The sequence below is a fragment of the Barbus barbus genome (assembly GCF_936440315.1).
Source record: "Barbus barbus genome assembly, chromosome: 8".
Lineage (NCBI taxonomy): Eukaryota > Metazoa > Chordata > Actinopteri > Cypriniformes > Cyprinidae > Barbus > Barbus barbus.
The window spans coordinates 23,721,825-23,734,855 of NC_136736.1; the positions used below are offsets into that span (position 1 = coordinate 23,721,825).

At 38.3% G+C, this 13,031-nt stretch overlaps 1 protein-coding gene across 1 annotated transcript in view; it reads right to left on the minus strand.

Annotated features, from left to right (window-relative positions):
• Window positions 1–8,517: 8,517 nt before the first annotated feature.
• Window positions 8,518–13,031, minus strand: part of LOC306874400 (E3 ubiquitin-protein ligase RNF38-like) — a 43,580-nt gene continuing 39,066 nt past the window's right edge. The window contains exons 12-13 of the mRNA XM_079424418.1: window positions 11,641–11,740; window positions 8,518–11,061 (exon numbers count right to left, since the gene is read on the minus strand). Coding sequence (XP_079280544.1) covers window positions 10,999–11,061; window positions 11,641–11,740 — 163 coding nt within the window. The 3' untranslated portion in view covers window positions 8,518–10,998. The remainder of the gene's footprint in view (window positions 11,062–11,640; window positions 11,741–13,031) is intronic.

The following is a 13,031-nucleotide window of genomic DNA, read 5'->3' on the forward strand; positions in this document are numbered from 1 at the left end:
ACTCTCGCTCTGTATGTTATATAATATAATGTTATATTATATTAAAATAAACATATTGTCTCTCAATTTAGTACAACAAAGTTATTAATGTAAAGTAAAACTAGATGTGCATTTTCTGAAGAAAATACCAGTATTTGAATTTTTGCGCAAATGTTATAAATTCATCATTGTAAAAGTTGTAAACTCATGGATAGAGGGAGACAGAGATTTCTAGAAATGGATAAACAGAAAAGACTGCTCCTGTGCTCAATACATTGACAAATTTTATAAGAGGCTATATTTGTCCCCTGGAATTGGTTTTCAGAGTCATTTTTAACCAACCATATAAAATCACATCTTATATAATATTAATCTGTCAAATACTTGACCCTTAAATAAATTAATTGAAATCAATAGCTCTTCAATTACTGTTACCTATAAAATCTAATTATCACATATTGTAGTAGCCGTACATAATTTATGATGCATTGAAAGACAATAAACACGCTGCTATAATACATTTAATATATTAGCTTATCTAGATATAAGACTAGGCCTATAAGTTATGAGCTAACAGATTTAAACAATCAACAGATATTTGATTTATATAACAGTATATTTGGTACCCCCCCCCCCCCCCCCCCCTTTTTTTTTTTTTTTTTTGCCCTAAGCCCTTGTTAATTTCTGACCTTTGTACAGTGTGCCATTTTGGCACGTACAGTCACATTAGTGAAGTTTCGCAGGCAAAACAAAGTGCATTGTCTATTGTAGCGATATATGAAGCACAGCTCCCACTAAAGTCACTTTTAAAATGGCAAGGATTCCTATTAAAATGACTGAATTTCCCTGCGAAAATCCACAGAGCAACAGTAAATGCCACCTTAAGAAGTGGCTTTAAAAAGACCTAGAATTTAGTATGCAAATAAAAAGAATACAATTTTCAAATCCCAAAGATTTATTGCATTTCTAATAATGAAATTCTGAGTCTGTGAATTGTTTAGACAGAATTGAAGACATTTAAATAATTTACGTTAAGGTTTTGTTCATAATGATGAATATCATTACAGCACATCAGCTGCAGCCTGAGTAGCCAAATAAACATATATTCCTGAATTAGATTTTAGGCCAAGAAGTTCAAAGGTCATAGATTTATTCTTCTTCTTTTTTCCAACTTACAGTACGACCACTTGGTGGGAGAAAAGCAGAAGAAATAATAAGGCTAGACAAAAGGGTTGAAAAGTTTTAAGCAGAAGAAAAGTGGGCATTGGTGGAAGAAGTGCCCACAAGCTGACAATGTCCTATAATCCACCCCAACACAAACCATATTGAACTTGTACGGCTGATCAGCTGGTCAGGCAAAGTAGTGAGGAAAAGTCCAGTTTGGAGCTAACACCGGTCTATTTGTTAGTTGAAATAAAATATATAAAAAATGATATACAACTAAAACTTAAAAAAAAAAAAAAAATTTTACTAACATAAAAAACAAATAAAAACATCAAATCACAACAAAATGACTAACAACTAAAACTGCAAAATTAAAATAAAAACAGAAAATTCTAATAATTTAAAATAATAATAAAAAACTTATAATAGTATTTTAATTATTTAAAAATAACACTGGTGTACATCCTTTTTAGCTAATGTTGCCCAAGAGTAAATGAATGTTAATCTAAATTAAGGTAATAAGCTTAGCTGGATGCCATAAGACTTACAACAGTACGTTTAAATTAAATTAAATAAGACCAATGGTTTTCAATTTTGTCCTGGGGACCCACAGCTCTGCACATTTTGTATGTCTCCCTTATTCAACAACATACCTGATTTAGATAATGCTTCTCCATGAACTGAATGGAGTGTGTCAATAAAAATAGTCATACCAAATGTAAAATGCCATGTGTCCCCAGAACCAGTACTGAAAAATAACCAATAGGTGTCATTACACTCCAGCTTTGGAGGTCTGAGTCACATTTTGTTTTTCTCTCAGTCGCCATGCGCCCTCTGCAGGAAATGTTTTTTTCTCTCTCTCTCATGGGAATCTATCATTATTATATAGCAATATTATCCATTTATTGACTGCAACAGACAACGAAGCTGTTGTAGTAAGTAACTTTTATTTTCATGTACGTAATAATGAATATTGTTTTGCCATCCTGCCATCCTATGTTACTTATTTTAACAAATTAATTTAATTCAATATTTTTATACGAACAAACAGGGACAAACAACAAATCTAGTCACAGATGATATTTTAAATATAAGCAATCGTTTCTCTATCAAGGAGGCGTTTAATAACACGAGAAAGCTATAGGGCTACTCACCTAAATGTCATTTGCTTCGTGTTTTTTTTGGGCAGTTGCAAACCTGCTATTACTTGGCTCAGACAATGCCACAAATTTTGCAAACATTACATAAGTCCAGTGAAATTTCTTGTGGATGTCGTGTGCCATTATTCCCAGAAGCAGAGAAGCCAATCAGTTCTCTTAGTCGGCAGCATTTTTACTTTACTGAGACTACACTTTCTAACTTCCGAAGACAGTCACATCCTGAAATAAACAATCAACAATTAGCACAAACATTGTGCTGTATACTGAGTGACCGTAAACTAATGCTCCTTTCTTCCTTGTTGGAAGAAGACCAAGGGCTTACGTGGGTGTGATATTAAAGATGAAGATGAGACAGAGGAAAGAATGAGGACAACTACACCCAGCATCCAGAAACAAGCTCTGGACACATTACAAAAACATGGTAGGCTACCATGAACAACTATATATGCTTGCTTTGATGCATCCTAACTTATGCAACTGTTTTTTTGTTTTTATCTGCTGCCTGTAATTATTCTATAGATCCGTATCTAACGAACTTAAACCGGGACTCAGTCTGAATAACTTTGAAAAAAGGTTTCAAATAGCAATTTTTCAGACACAGCCACAGATACGTTGGTGTAAATTAAATGTTGCATCAGAGACGACTTTAATAAAACTCATCAAACAACGCTATTCCATTACTTACTTTATAGCTCTTTTTGTCCAGTCACACTTGATACCAGTGGCAACCAGTGATGAATTATTAAACTGTTGATGAGTGTGACATTTTAAAATGTTATGGATGCATTTCTGCATGTATACAGTACATCTCTATGACAAGTTCAAGGGATAATTCACCCCAAAATGTAATTTATCATAATTTGCATTAAAAAAAATTATGACTTTACTACTACTACTACTACTGTTGAACGTAGCAGAGATGTTAACCAGAATGTCTGAGCTGCTCTTTCAGTGAAAGTGGACCATATTCAAAGACTTTATATTCTCTGAAAACCTTGGCTCTTAAATCCTGCATTAACTTTCAGTTTGGACATTCAGCTATAAATGTTTGTGTCCTGTAGTATAATGTCATACAGATTTTGAAAAACATGAGGGTGAGAATCAGGGCCGCTGCTGGCCAAATGGGTGCTCTAAACTGGACTGTATTGTTGTGCCCCCTCCCTCAATTATTATGGAAGTAAAAAAAAAAAAAAAAACACCTATAGGGGTCAAAATATAACTTTAATAAAATATAAAAGTAAATTAATTGTAATTAAATTGCATTATTTACTAATTACAATTTTAGCTCTAGACAGTTACCTATGGCAGTAATATAGTTGTTTGATTTAATCTCAAGCATTCAGAAATCACGCAAAAGAAAATAAAGCAGTTTCACTACAATAAAACCATAAGGGTTGTGCTGTTCACATGTTTTTGTTTTAGAAATTATAGAGTCGGTGTCATCTATAACAAAAAGGTGCCAAAAATGAAAGATTAAGTGTATATTTGAATTAAATGTTTGGTCAATAGCCTATTAAACAAGGATATGATCGTCCTGTAAGTATAACAGCAGCAATGCCCAGGCCTTTGGCTCCCTTTGTAAGCATTTGTAATAACATGTAATGTTGAAAAAAAAAAAACAATAGACACCATCACAAAATTTGTAATGGTTTTACTGGTTATAATGGGACTTGTATTGGTTTTAATGGAAACTGTAATGGACCCTGTGGGTCTCTACTGGTAATTGGTCACCTTCTATTGCTGGCTTGTTAAAACCAATAAATCCTAATGGAACATGTCCCAAAACACACTACACAAAAACATTTTTTTAAATGGTTTTAATGGTTAAAAGTTGATGGTTTGTAATGTTTGTAATGGTATTTGTGATTTATATGTGATGGTATTAGAATTTTCTGTGATGGTTTTATTGTTTTTTTCAGCAGGGACCTCATTGTTTTTATATAATGCATTTTAAATAATTTTAAAGGCTGTTGTTGGTTTAGGTTTGTTTTTATAACCACAAAAAAAATATTATCTTAATACTTCTTTGTAAATTGTTATTTGAAGTAACAAAACCATTGTTAATTTGCATTTACCATGGCTACAAGAACCATTAGTTCCCTTCCAGACTAAAGCCTCCAGCGTGACCGCCCTCTGAATCACATGTGTAATCTGTCCAATGGAAGGGCGAGACGTCACGGGCGGGTGACGTAATCGACCAGGAAGCATAAAAGCACGTGTGGTGGAACCGGCGTTTGCTTTTTGTCATTCAGCAACCGCTACTCTGTGTGTGTCTGTCGATCTGTGGTGTGAGTCTTATTTAGTGTTGTTTGTCCCTCACAATCACTTGAAATAAGCTCCACAATGTCTAAAAGTGCAAGCACTTGGGCGAGAGCAATCGCATTACAGGCTGTATGTTCCTCCCTGCAAACATTACATCACTGCTGGGGATACACAGTCCGTGTGTGGTCTGCTTGAGAGGCTCCGACCTTGCCCACCAAGCCGCTGCGCACAACTTCAGAGCTGGTGGGCAAGGGGTACGCGGCTGCAGGTCAGGCTGGTGCGTGTCTGCACACCATGGCGGTGTTACAGGCGTACCAAGCCGACGTACCTGCTTAAAGAGCTAGATGAGGGAGAGGAGCTCAAATCTGCTGATCTCTGAGCTCCGCGCCACCAAGGAGACCGCCCATGCATCGGCAGGTCTATGGCAGCACTGGTGGCTGTGGAGAGACATCTGTGGTTGACCCTATCTGACATGGAGAAGATAGGGTCTTCCTCATGGACGGCCCCGCTTGCGCCTTCTGGCCTGTTTGGCAACGCCGTCAATTCCGTCATCGACAGGTACCAGGAGGCCCGTAAACAAGCGGCTGCGTTCCAGTGGTTCCTCCCTCGCCAATCTCTAGCTCAGGGGGCTGCTGGGCGGGAGCAGCCCTCGCCACGTGCCAGCTCCTCGTACAGAGAAGCACAAAAACAGAGCGTTGCTACTCGCCACCCCTACAGGGGTCTCTAGAGTAGCTAGCTCGGTCGTCTCCTGCCGGTCCTCCGCTTCAGGGCACCGAGCTAACAGCTCTAGGTACACCAGAGGCCAGTTTCAAGAGACTGGTTCCCTCAGTAGGCACTTGGCGATGTGGGAACCCATGCCAAGCGTGTCTCATTGGGTCTTGCCTGAGCAGGTTCTGGTTCTATCAGTCTAGACTTCCTAGAAATGACGCGGGTCTGAGGACCGTTGTTTCAATAGGAGGCTTCAGCTTAGGCAGTCCTGATGCTATGGCCCAGGACTTATGAGGGCAGGCCTCTCTGGGGAAGAGCGGGTTACACCGCATTACACGGTGTCCGTCTCTCCTCAGTTCCCTCAGGAGATCAGTCTGCCAACCCTGCCAGAGTTCCAGGGCGCAGCTGGCTCCAGCGAGCGTTTTTCTCAGTCACTTCCGCCCGGAAACGTAGCGGAGCTGAGAAGCTCGCCACCCCTGCGGGGGTCTCTAGAATAGCTAGTTCGGCCATCTACAGGTCCTTCTCAAAAAATTAGCATATTGTGATAAAGTTAATTATTTTCTGTAATGTACTGATAAACATTAGACTTTCATATATTTTAGATTCATTACAACACAACTGAAGTAGTTCAAGCCTTTTATTGTTTTAATATTGATGATTTTGGCATACAGCTCATGAAAACCCAAAATTCCTATCTCCAAAAATTTGCATATTTCATCCGACCAATAAAAGAATGGCCATTATGTTCATTTATGCACTCAATACTTGGTCGGGAATCCTTTTGCAGAAATGACTGCTTCAATGCGGCGTGGCATGGAGGCAATCAGCCTGTGGCACTGCTGAGGTGTTATGGAGGCCCAGGATGCTTCGATAGCAGCCTTAAGCTCATCCAGAGTGTTGGGTCTTGCGTCTCTCAACTTTCTCTTCACAATATCCCACAGATTCTCTATGGGGTTCAGGTCAGGAGAGTTGGCAGGCCAATTGAGCACAGTAATACCATGGTCAGTAAACCATTTACCAGTGGTTTTGGCACTGTGTGCCAGGTCGTGCTGAAAAATTAAATCTTCATCTCCATAAAGCTTTTCAGCAGATGGAAGCATGAAGTGCTCCAAAATCTCCTGATAGCTAGCTGCATTGACCCTGCCCTTGATAAAACACAGTGGACCAACACCAGCATCACTGACTGTGGGTACTTGACACTGGACTTCAGGCATTTTGGCATTTCCCTCTCCCCAGTCTTCCTCCAGACTCCGGCACCTTGATTTCCGAATGACATGCAAAATTTGCTTTCATCCGAAAAAAGTACTTTGGACCACTGAGCAACAGTCCAGTGCTGCTTGTCTGTAGCCCAGGTCAGGCGCTTCTGCCGCTGTTTCTGGTTCAAAAGTGGCTTGACCTGGGGAATGCGGCACCTGTAGCCCATTTTCTGCACACGCCTGTACACGGTGGCTCTGGATGTTTCTACTCCAGACTCAGTCCACTGCTTCCGCAGGTCCCCCAAGGTCTGGAATCGGTCCTTCTCCACAATCTTCCTCAGGGTCCGGTCACCTCTTCTCGTTGTGCTGCGTTTTCTGCCACACTTTTTCCTTCCCACAGACTTCCCACTGAGATGCCTTGATACAGCACTCTGGGAACAGCCTATTTGTTCAGAAATTTCTTTCTGTGTCTTACCCTCTTGCTTGAGGGTGTCAATGATGGCCTTCTGGACAGCAGTCAGGTCGGCAGTCTTACCCATGATTGCGGTTTTGAGTAATGAACCAGGCTGGGAGCTTTTAAAAGCCTCAGGAATCTTTTGCAGGTGTTTAGAGTTAATTAGTTGATTCAGATGATTAGGTTAATAGCTCGTTTAGAGAACCTTTTCATGATATGCTAATTTTTTGAGATAGGAATTTTGGGTTTTCATGAGCTGTATGCCAAAATCATCAATATTAAAACAATAAAAGGCTTGAACTACTTCAGTTGTGTTGTAATGAATCTAAAATATATGAAAGTCTAATGTTTATCAGTACATTACAGAAAATAATGAACTTTATCACAATATGCTAATTTTTTGAGAAGGACCTGTAGTTTAGGGCACCGAGCTAGCAGCTCTGAGTACACCAGAGGCCAGTTTCGAGAGACTGGTTTCCTTAGTAGACTATTTGGCAGCGTGGAAACTACTGCCAAATGTGTCTCAGTGGGTCCTGCACACTGTGTAGAGGCTGCAGAATCCAGTTTGGTTCTCCTCCGCCTCAATTCAACGTGGTGAATCCCACTCTGAACCCACGTGGTGGCTATACCGGCCTACCGTGCCCTTCTTGGTGGCCTTTCAGTGGGTAGACACCCCCTAGTACGTTTCCTCCAGAGGCTGAGGCCTCCGGCCAGAGAGCTTATGCTATGTGGTGGATCAGGATGCTATTACATAGCCTCGAGTCCTCTGCTCTCCCCCTTCTTGGGGATCAAGACTCACTTCTCATAAGTTGGCCTTTGGGGCGCAGGCCCCGCCCACTTTAGCCACTCACCTTTTTTCTCTTGCCCTCGTTGTGCTCCTGAGGGATACACATAGGGTAGGGACTTGGAAGTCTGGTGGCGTGGGCATCTCGTTCCCCTAGCGTTCCGATGCAGCTCGAGTTCCTGGAAGGGAACGTCTCAGGTTACGCATGTAACCCTGGTTCCCTGAAGGGAACGAGACGCTGCATCTCAAGGCCATACTTCTGGCATCCCTGTGGGCGGTTGCTTCATTCCTAGAAGCAAACGCCGGTTCCACCGCACGTGGTTTTATGCTTCCTGGTCGATTAGCAACTGGGAGTACACTGTAAAAACTTTTTTTTTTGACATTGTAAATAAAGATCATTGGAGCATGATTTACAGGAAAATACAATTTCATTCTCAGAATTCCATGCTGTTTTTTTTTTACAAAAAAAAAAAAAAAAAATGAGTAAATTTGTTTTTGTTTTTTTTGAAGGGATTGAAATACTCCTTTAACCAAGCAGTAAAACTTGAAACATGAGAATGAAAACAACCGAGTTAAAGAGACGGGATAAGAATGAATGGAAAAGAAAAGAACAGAAAAGGTCAAGGAAGAGAACATTATACATTTATTACTGAGCCACCCTTTGAAATCCAAAAGACTAGGAATAGGGGTCAGAGACAAAGAAAAAAAAAAAGATAATTTTCACTAATTAGTAAAGCATTACTAGCAATATCTCATTTAAATAAAAAAAAAAAAAAAAAAAAAAAAAAAAAAAAAAAAAAAAGTACAAATGTTTGTTAAAAAATTTTATATCAAGCCTTCAAATGATTTTGGTTACAGATATTATACATATGAAACTACAACATGTTAAATGATACAATTGTATTTTTAATGGTAAGAATTAAAACAACCAATAAACGAATGCAAGAGAATTCATAAGCTCTCTTATTGGTGTTGCAAAAGAATAAGGGGAAAAAAAACAAATAGTAAAACTGAGGTAACTGCTATTGTACCAAGCAGGGGAAAATAAAACCTCTATAACAGAATGGCAACGCAAGTAAGTAAGGTAATGCACATTTGTTGTTTGCAAAGAACAAATAATTCATAATTTTATGGTAATGAATTCGACTTATGACACTAAAGCAGACAACACTGGAGAATGGTTTAAAGGCATCTCTCATTAAGACACTGCAGGCTCTGAGATTACATCACAATTCATATGACACTTTCTACACCAGTCATAGAGCCTACATAATGCGACACAGAGGCAGTTATATCCATTCATAACGATAACAATGCATGACAGAAAACAATCATACACACACAAACACCCCTGTAGGTCATAACGCATCTTAGGCCTTCATTATAAAGTAACGCACATGGTTATGAATGGTTATAACAACCTTATGGAGGCTGTGTAAGTGGGTGCACTGTACAGAAAAACTGAACAGAGAGGGCAGTGAGAGAGCAAATGAAAGGACAACAGACATAAACCGTTTACTAAGACCAAAAGCCTTGCAGGGATAAAGGTAAGGTACTTGAAACGCCGCATTTCGCAAGGGGTCTGTGTGTGTTGCCCTCTATTTTGTCCTGCAGAATCTGTGCGTTTCCCTTTTCAAAGAAACGGAAATGCTACTAAATAATCGGTACTCTTTGAACAGGTATTGTGCATACACATACCCATGAGTCCTTGATTACTAAATTTTAAGGCATATGAAATCAAATAATGATGTAAATTAAAAAGGACAGCAAATTTAGGTCAAATCAGGGTTATCGTGGGTTAACAAGGTTAACTGGCATATGACTAATTTGCAAAAATGAAACTTTAGCCTGGGTTTCATAGATGGTGAATCACTATTTTAAGAAATGCAAGTCTTAAATGGATAGTTCACCAAAAAAAAAAGAAGAAAATTACATTTACTCTAAATTTGTATTTCCCTCAAGTTGTTGTAAAACTGTCAAAATGTACTTTCTTCTGTTGAGAGCAATAGAGGATATTTTGAAGAATGTTGGTAGTTGCTGGTAGTCACTGACTTCTAAAGTTTGGGGGAAAATACCATGGAAGTAAACTGCTGGGTTACCAACATTCTTCAAAATATCTGTTGTGTTCAACAGAAGAAGAACATTAAGGCTGAGAATTTCACATTTTACACAAATGTTAATTTTTGGTTAAACTATGACACTAAGTGCTAAATGAGAAAAGTGGTGATTTGATTACATAATCTGCAGGACTGGCTGTGGAAATACATATTTAATGTTTTTTAAAAGGTTATTTGTGTTTTGTAGACGGCAAACGTGACAGGCGGCAAAGAAAACGGAAGAAAAAAAAAAAAGTTTGCAGCAGGATACATCTAATAAGAACTTGGAGAATATTCCACTGCCCCTTCAAACCAATCACATGTCATGTCAGTGCGCATCATCAGCCAATCCCAGACAAGAATAAAAGTGAGAGCGACAAGCCAGTGTTCTGTACCATACATATGGGATAAATAACAAACAACTGATTCTCTAATACACACACTCTTTCACACAAAAGCACACACCTCACAGTTTTCCAATTCTATAAAGACTGCTAAATCATAATTAAGCAAGACCCACCCTAAAAGCCCCGTTTTAAGTATAGATATAATTTGAATCTTTTGTTCCATTTTTGGAAAAAGACAGTTCCATAATTATTTTTTTGGAAAGGGAAAAAAAAAAAAAAAAAAAAAAATGAATTTTGTAATTTGTCCCTCTATATTGATACATACATACATACATATTTATATATAGCTATATTTGTTGGTAAAATATAAAAGCCCATGCTCACAACATTAACCTTCGTAAAGACCACCACACCACAGTGTGCTCACATAGCCGGGAATGTTAGTGCACATACACACTTACTCACTCACGCAAGACTGCAACATACCTACACCCGCCCCAAAAAGGGGAGAACTAAACTATATATATTTATATTTTAAAAAAACAAAAACAAAACAATATCAGAACCAGAATGATAATATGAACCATAATCTTTGGACTTCCACTCAAAGAATTAGTGATCAAACAACCAAAGGGATGTGTGTGTTTGTGTGTCTCAGTTAGTTGGATATTCATAGATGAATATCAAACGATGATTTTGATGCATAAAGTTTTTATGAATCTTTTGCAGCAGTCATCTGTGTGCAAGGAGTAATTATGCATGTAGAAGTTAATTGAATGTAACGGTAGGAGAATGACTGAAGTGTTTAGTGGTATGTGTATGTATGTGTGTGTGTTCGGTGAGCAATGTCACTCGGAATCCCGCTGGACTTCAGAGGCATCTGCTCGGCAAATAGGACAAGTTCTGTTAGCCTAAAAGACAGAGGAGGATAAATTGTCAATTAGGTCTAAGAAATATATAGATCATAACTGAAGACAAGCAGTAGGTTTGGCAAATCTATCAGCATAAAGGTGCCGTCACAATAGCAAATTTTGAAATAGTGAAAACTGGATTTCATCTGTGAAAATTCACAGAGCAATGGAAAATGTGGCTACACCTTAAAACAGTGGTTCTCAACCAGGGGTCCTCAGCAAACCTCCAAGAGGGCTTAAAGATTAGTGTTTAAATGTTTAATACATTAAATCTATCCATCCATCACCTTTCAATATCTGTTGCTTTCAATGAAATTCTTGAAAAAAAAAAAAAAAATGCATTGTGGTGAAAAACACATTTGAGAAAAAGAAGTGTTAGTCAATGGAAGAAATAAGAGAAATAGCCTATATCGGGGAGGCTGCAAATATTGTGTTAGAAAAGGAGACCTTTGAGATAAAAGGTTGAGAACCACTGAAAATTCTTTGCATCATTTATCAAAAGGTATAATAACAACACACTACTACTAACTACTACCAAATAAAATAAATTAAATTAAAATAATTTGCAAAATTGCTTACCTTGAGCCATTTGTCAACACACTTGGCATGGAATTCATGATTACAGGGCAGTACTCTCAACAGCTGACGAGACTCAAAATCACACATGCACACTACACACCTACAGGGAAAGAGGGGGAAAATATTTAGAATACTTTTTTCAACATCAAGAGTTCGTTAAAATGAATTTAAAAGGGAAAAGAAGCCTGAACAGACATTTTTCCTTCAAATTTCTTTAAAGGAATAGTTCATCCAAAAATAAATATTCTGTCATCATTTACTCACCCTCATGTCGTTCCAAACCTGTATGAGTTTCTTCCTTATGTTGAACAACAACAAAAAAATATATGTATTTTGAAGAACCAAAAAGTTGTTGGTCCCCATTGACTTCCATAGTAGGGAAAGAAATAATATGGAAGGCAATGGGAACCTGAACCATCAACTGTTTGATTACCAGCATTCTTCAAAATATCTTATGTTTGACAAAGAAACTCATACAGGTTTGGAATGACATGGGGCAAAAATTACACAATTTTCATTTTTGGGTGAACTATCCCTTTTAAGAGTACAAATATTCATGTATACATGTAGTCTCTCAATTAGAGGTCGACCGATATGGGTTTTTCTCTGGCCGATGCCGATATTTAGAAATCAGGGCAGCCAATGGCTGATATATGATGTCGATTTTTTGGCCGATTTTCTTTCTTTTTTTCCCCCCTTCATCTGAGGGATGTTAATGTTAAAATATGATGTGCGTATAAAAAATTGTGTTTTTTAGAGAGAGAGAGAAAAGTCACGTATAAGTCGCATTTTATTATTTCATTCAGAAAATGCCTAATGCCGACGCGAAATGTTTACAAACATTATAATAAACGCTGTAAACATAGCTAGGCTATTTCAGTTCCCCTCACTCCACAACAAATGCTTTCAATTAACAGTATTTAGAAAAGAACAAGAATTAAAAATATAAGAAGCTAGCTATAAACGACAAGCCAAAACGAATTCATTTAGGCTAAAATGAAACTGAAACCAACGTTGGGTCTCCCATTCGACAGAAAATCAAATGTTTCCGTATTCGAGAATTCCAAAATATTAATTATTATGTACATGTGCATCTCAATAAATTAGAAAGTGGTGAAAGAGTTAATTTTTTTCTTGTAAGTCATATATTTTAGATTCATTGCCTGACCTGAACCCCATACAGAATCTATGGGGTATTGTCAAGAAGAAGATGAGACACCAGACCCAACAATGCAGATGACCTGAAGGCCGCTATCAAAGCAACCTGGGCTTCCATACCACCTCAGCAGTGCCACAGGCTGATTGCCTCCATGCCACGCCGAATTGAGGCAGTAATTCATGCAAAAGGAGCCCCAACCAAGTATTGAGTACATATACAGTACATACTGAAC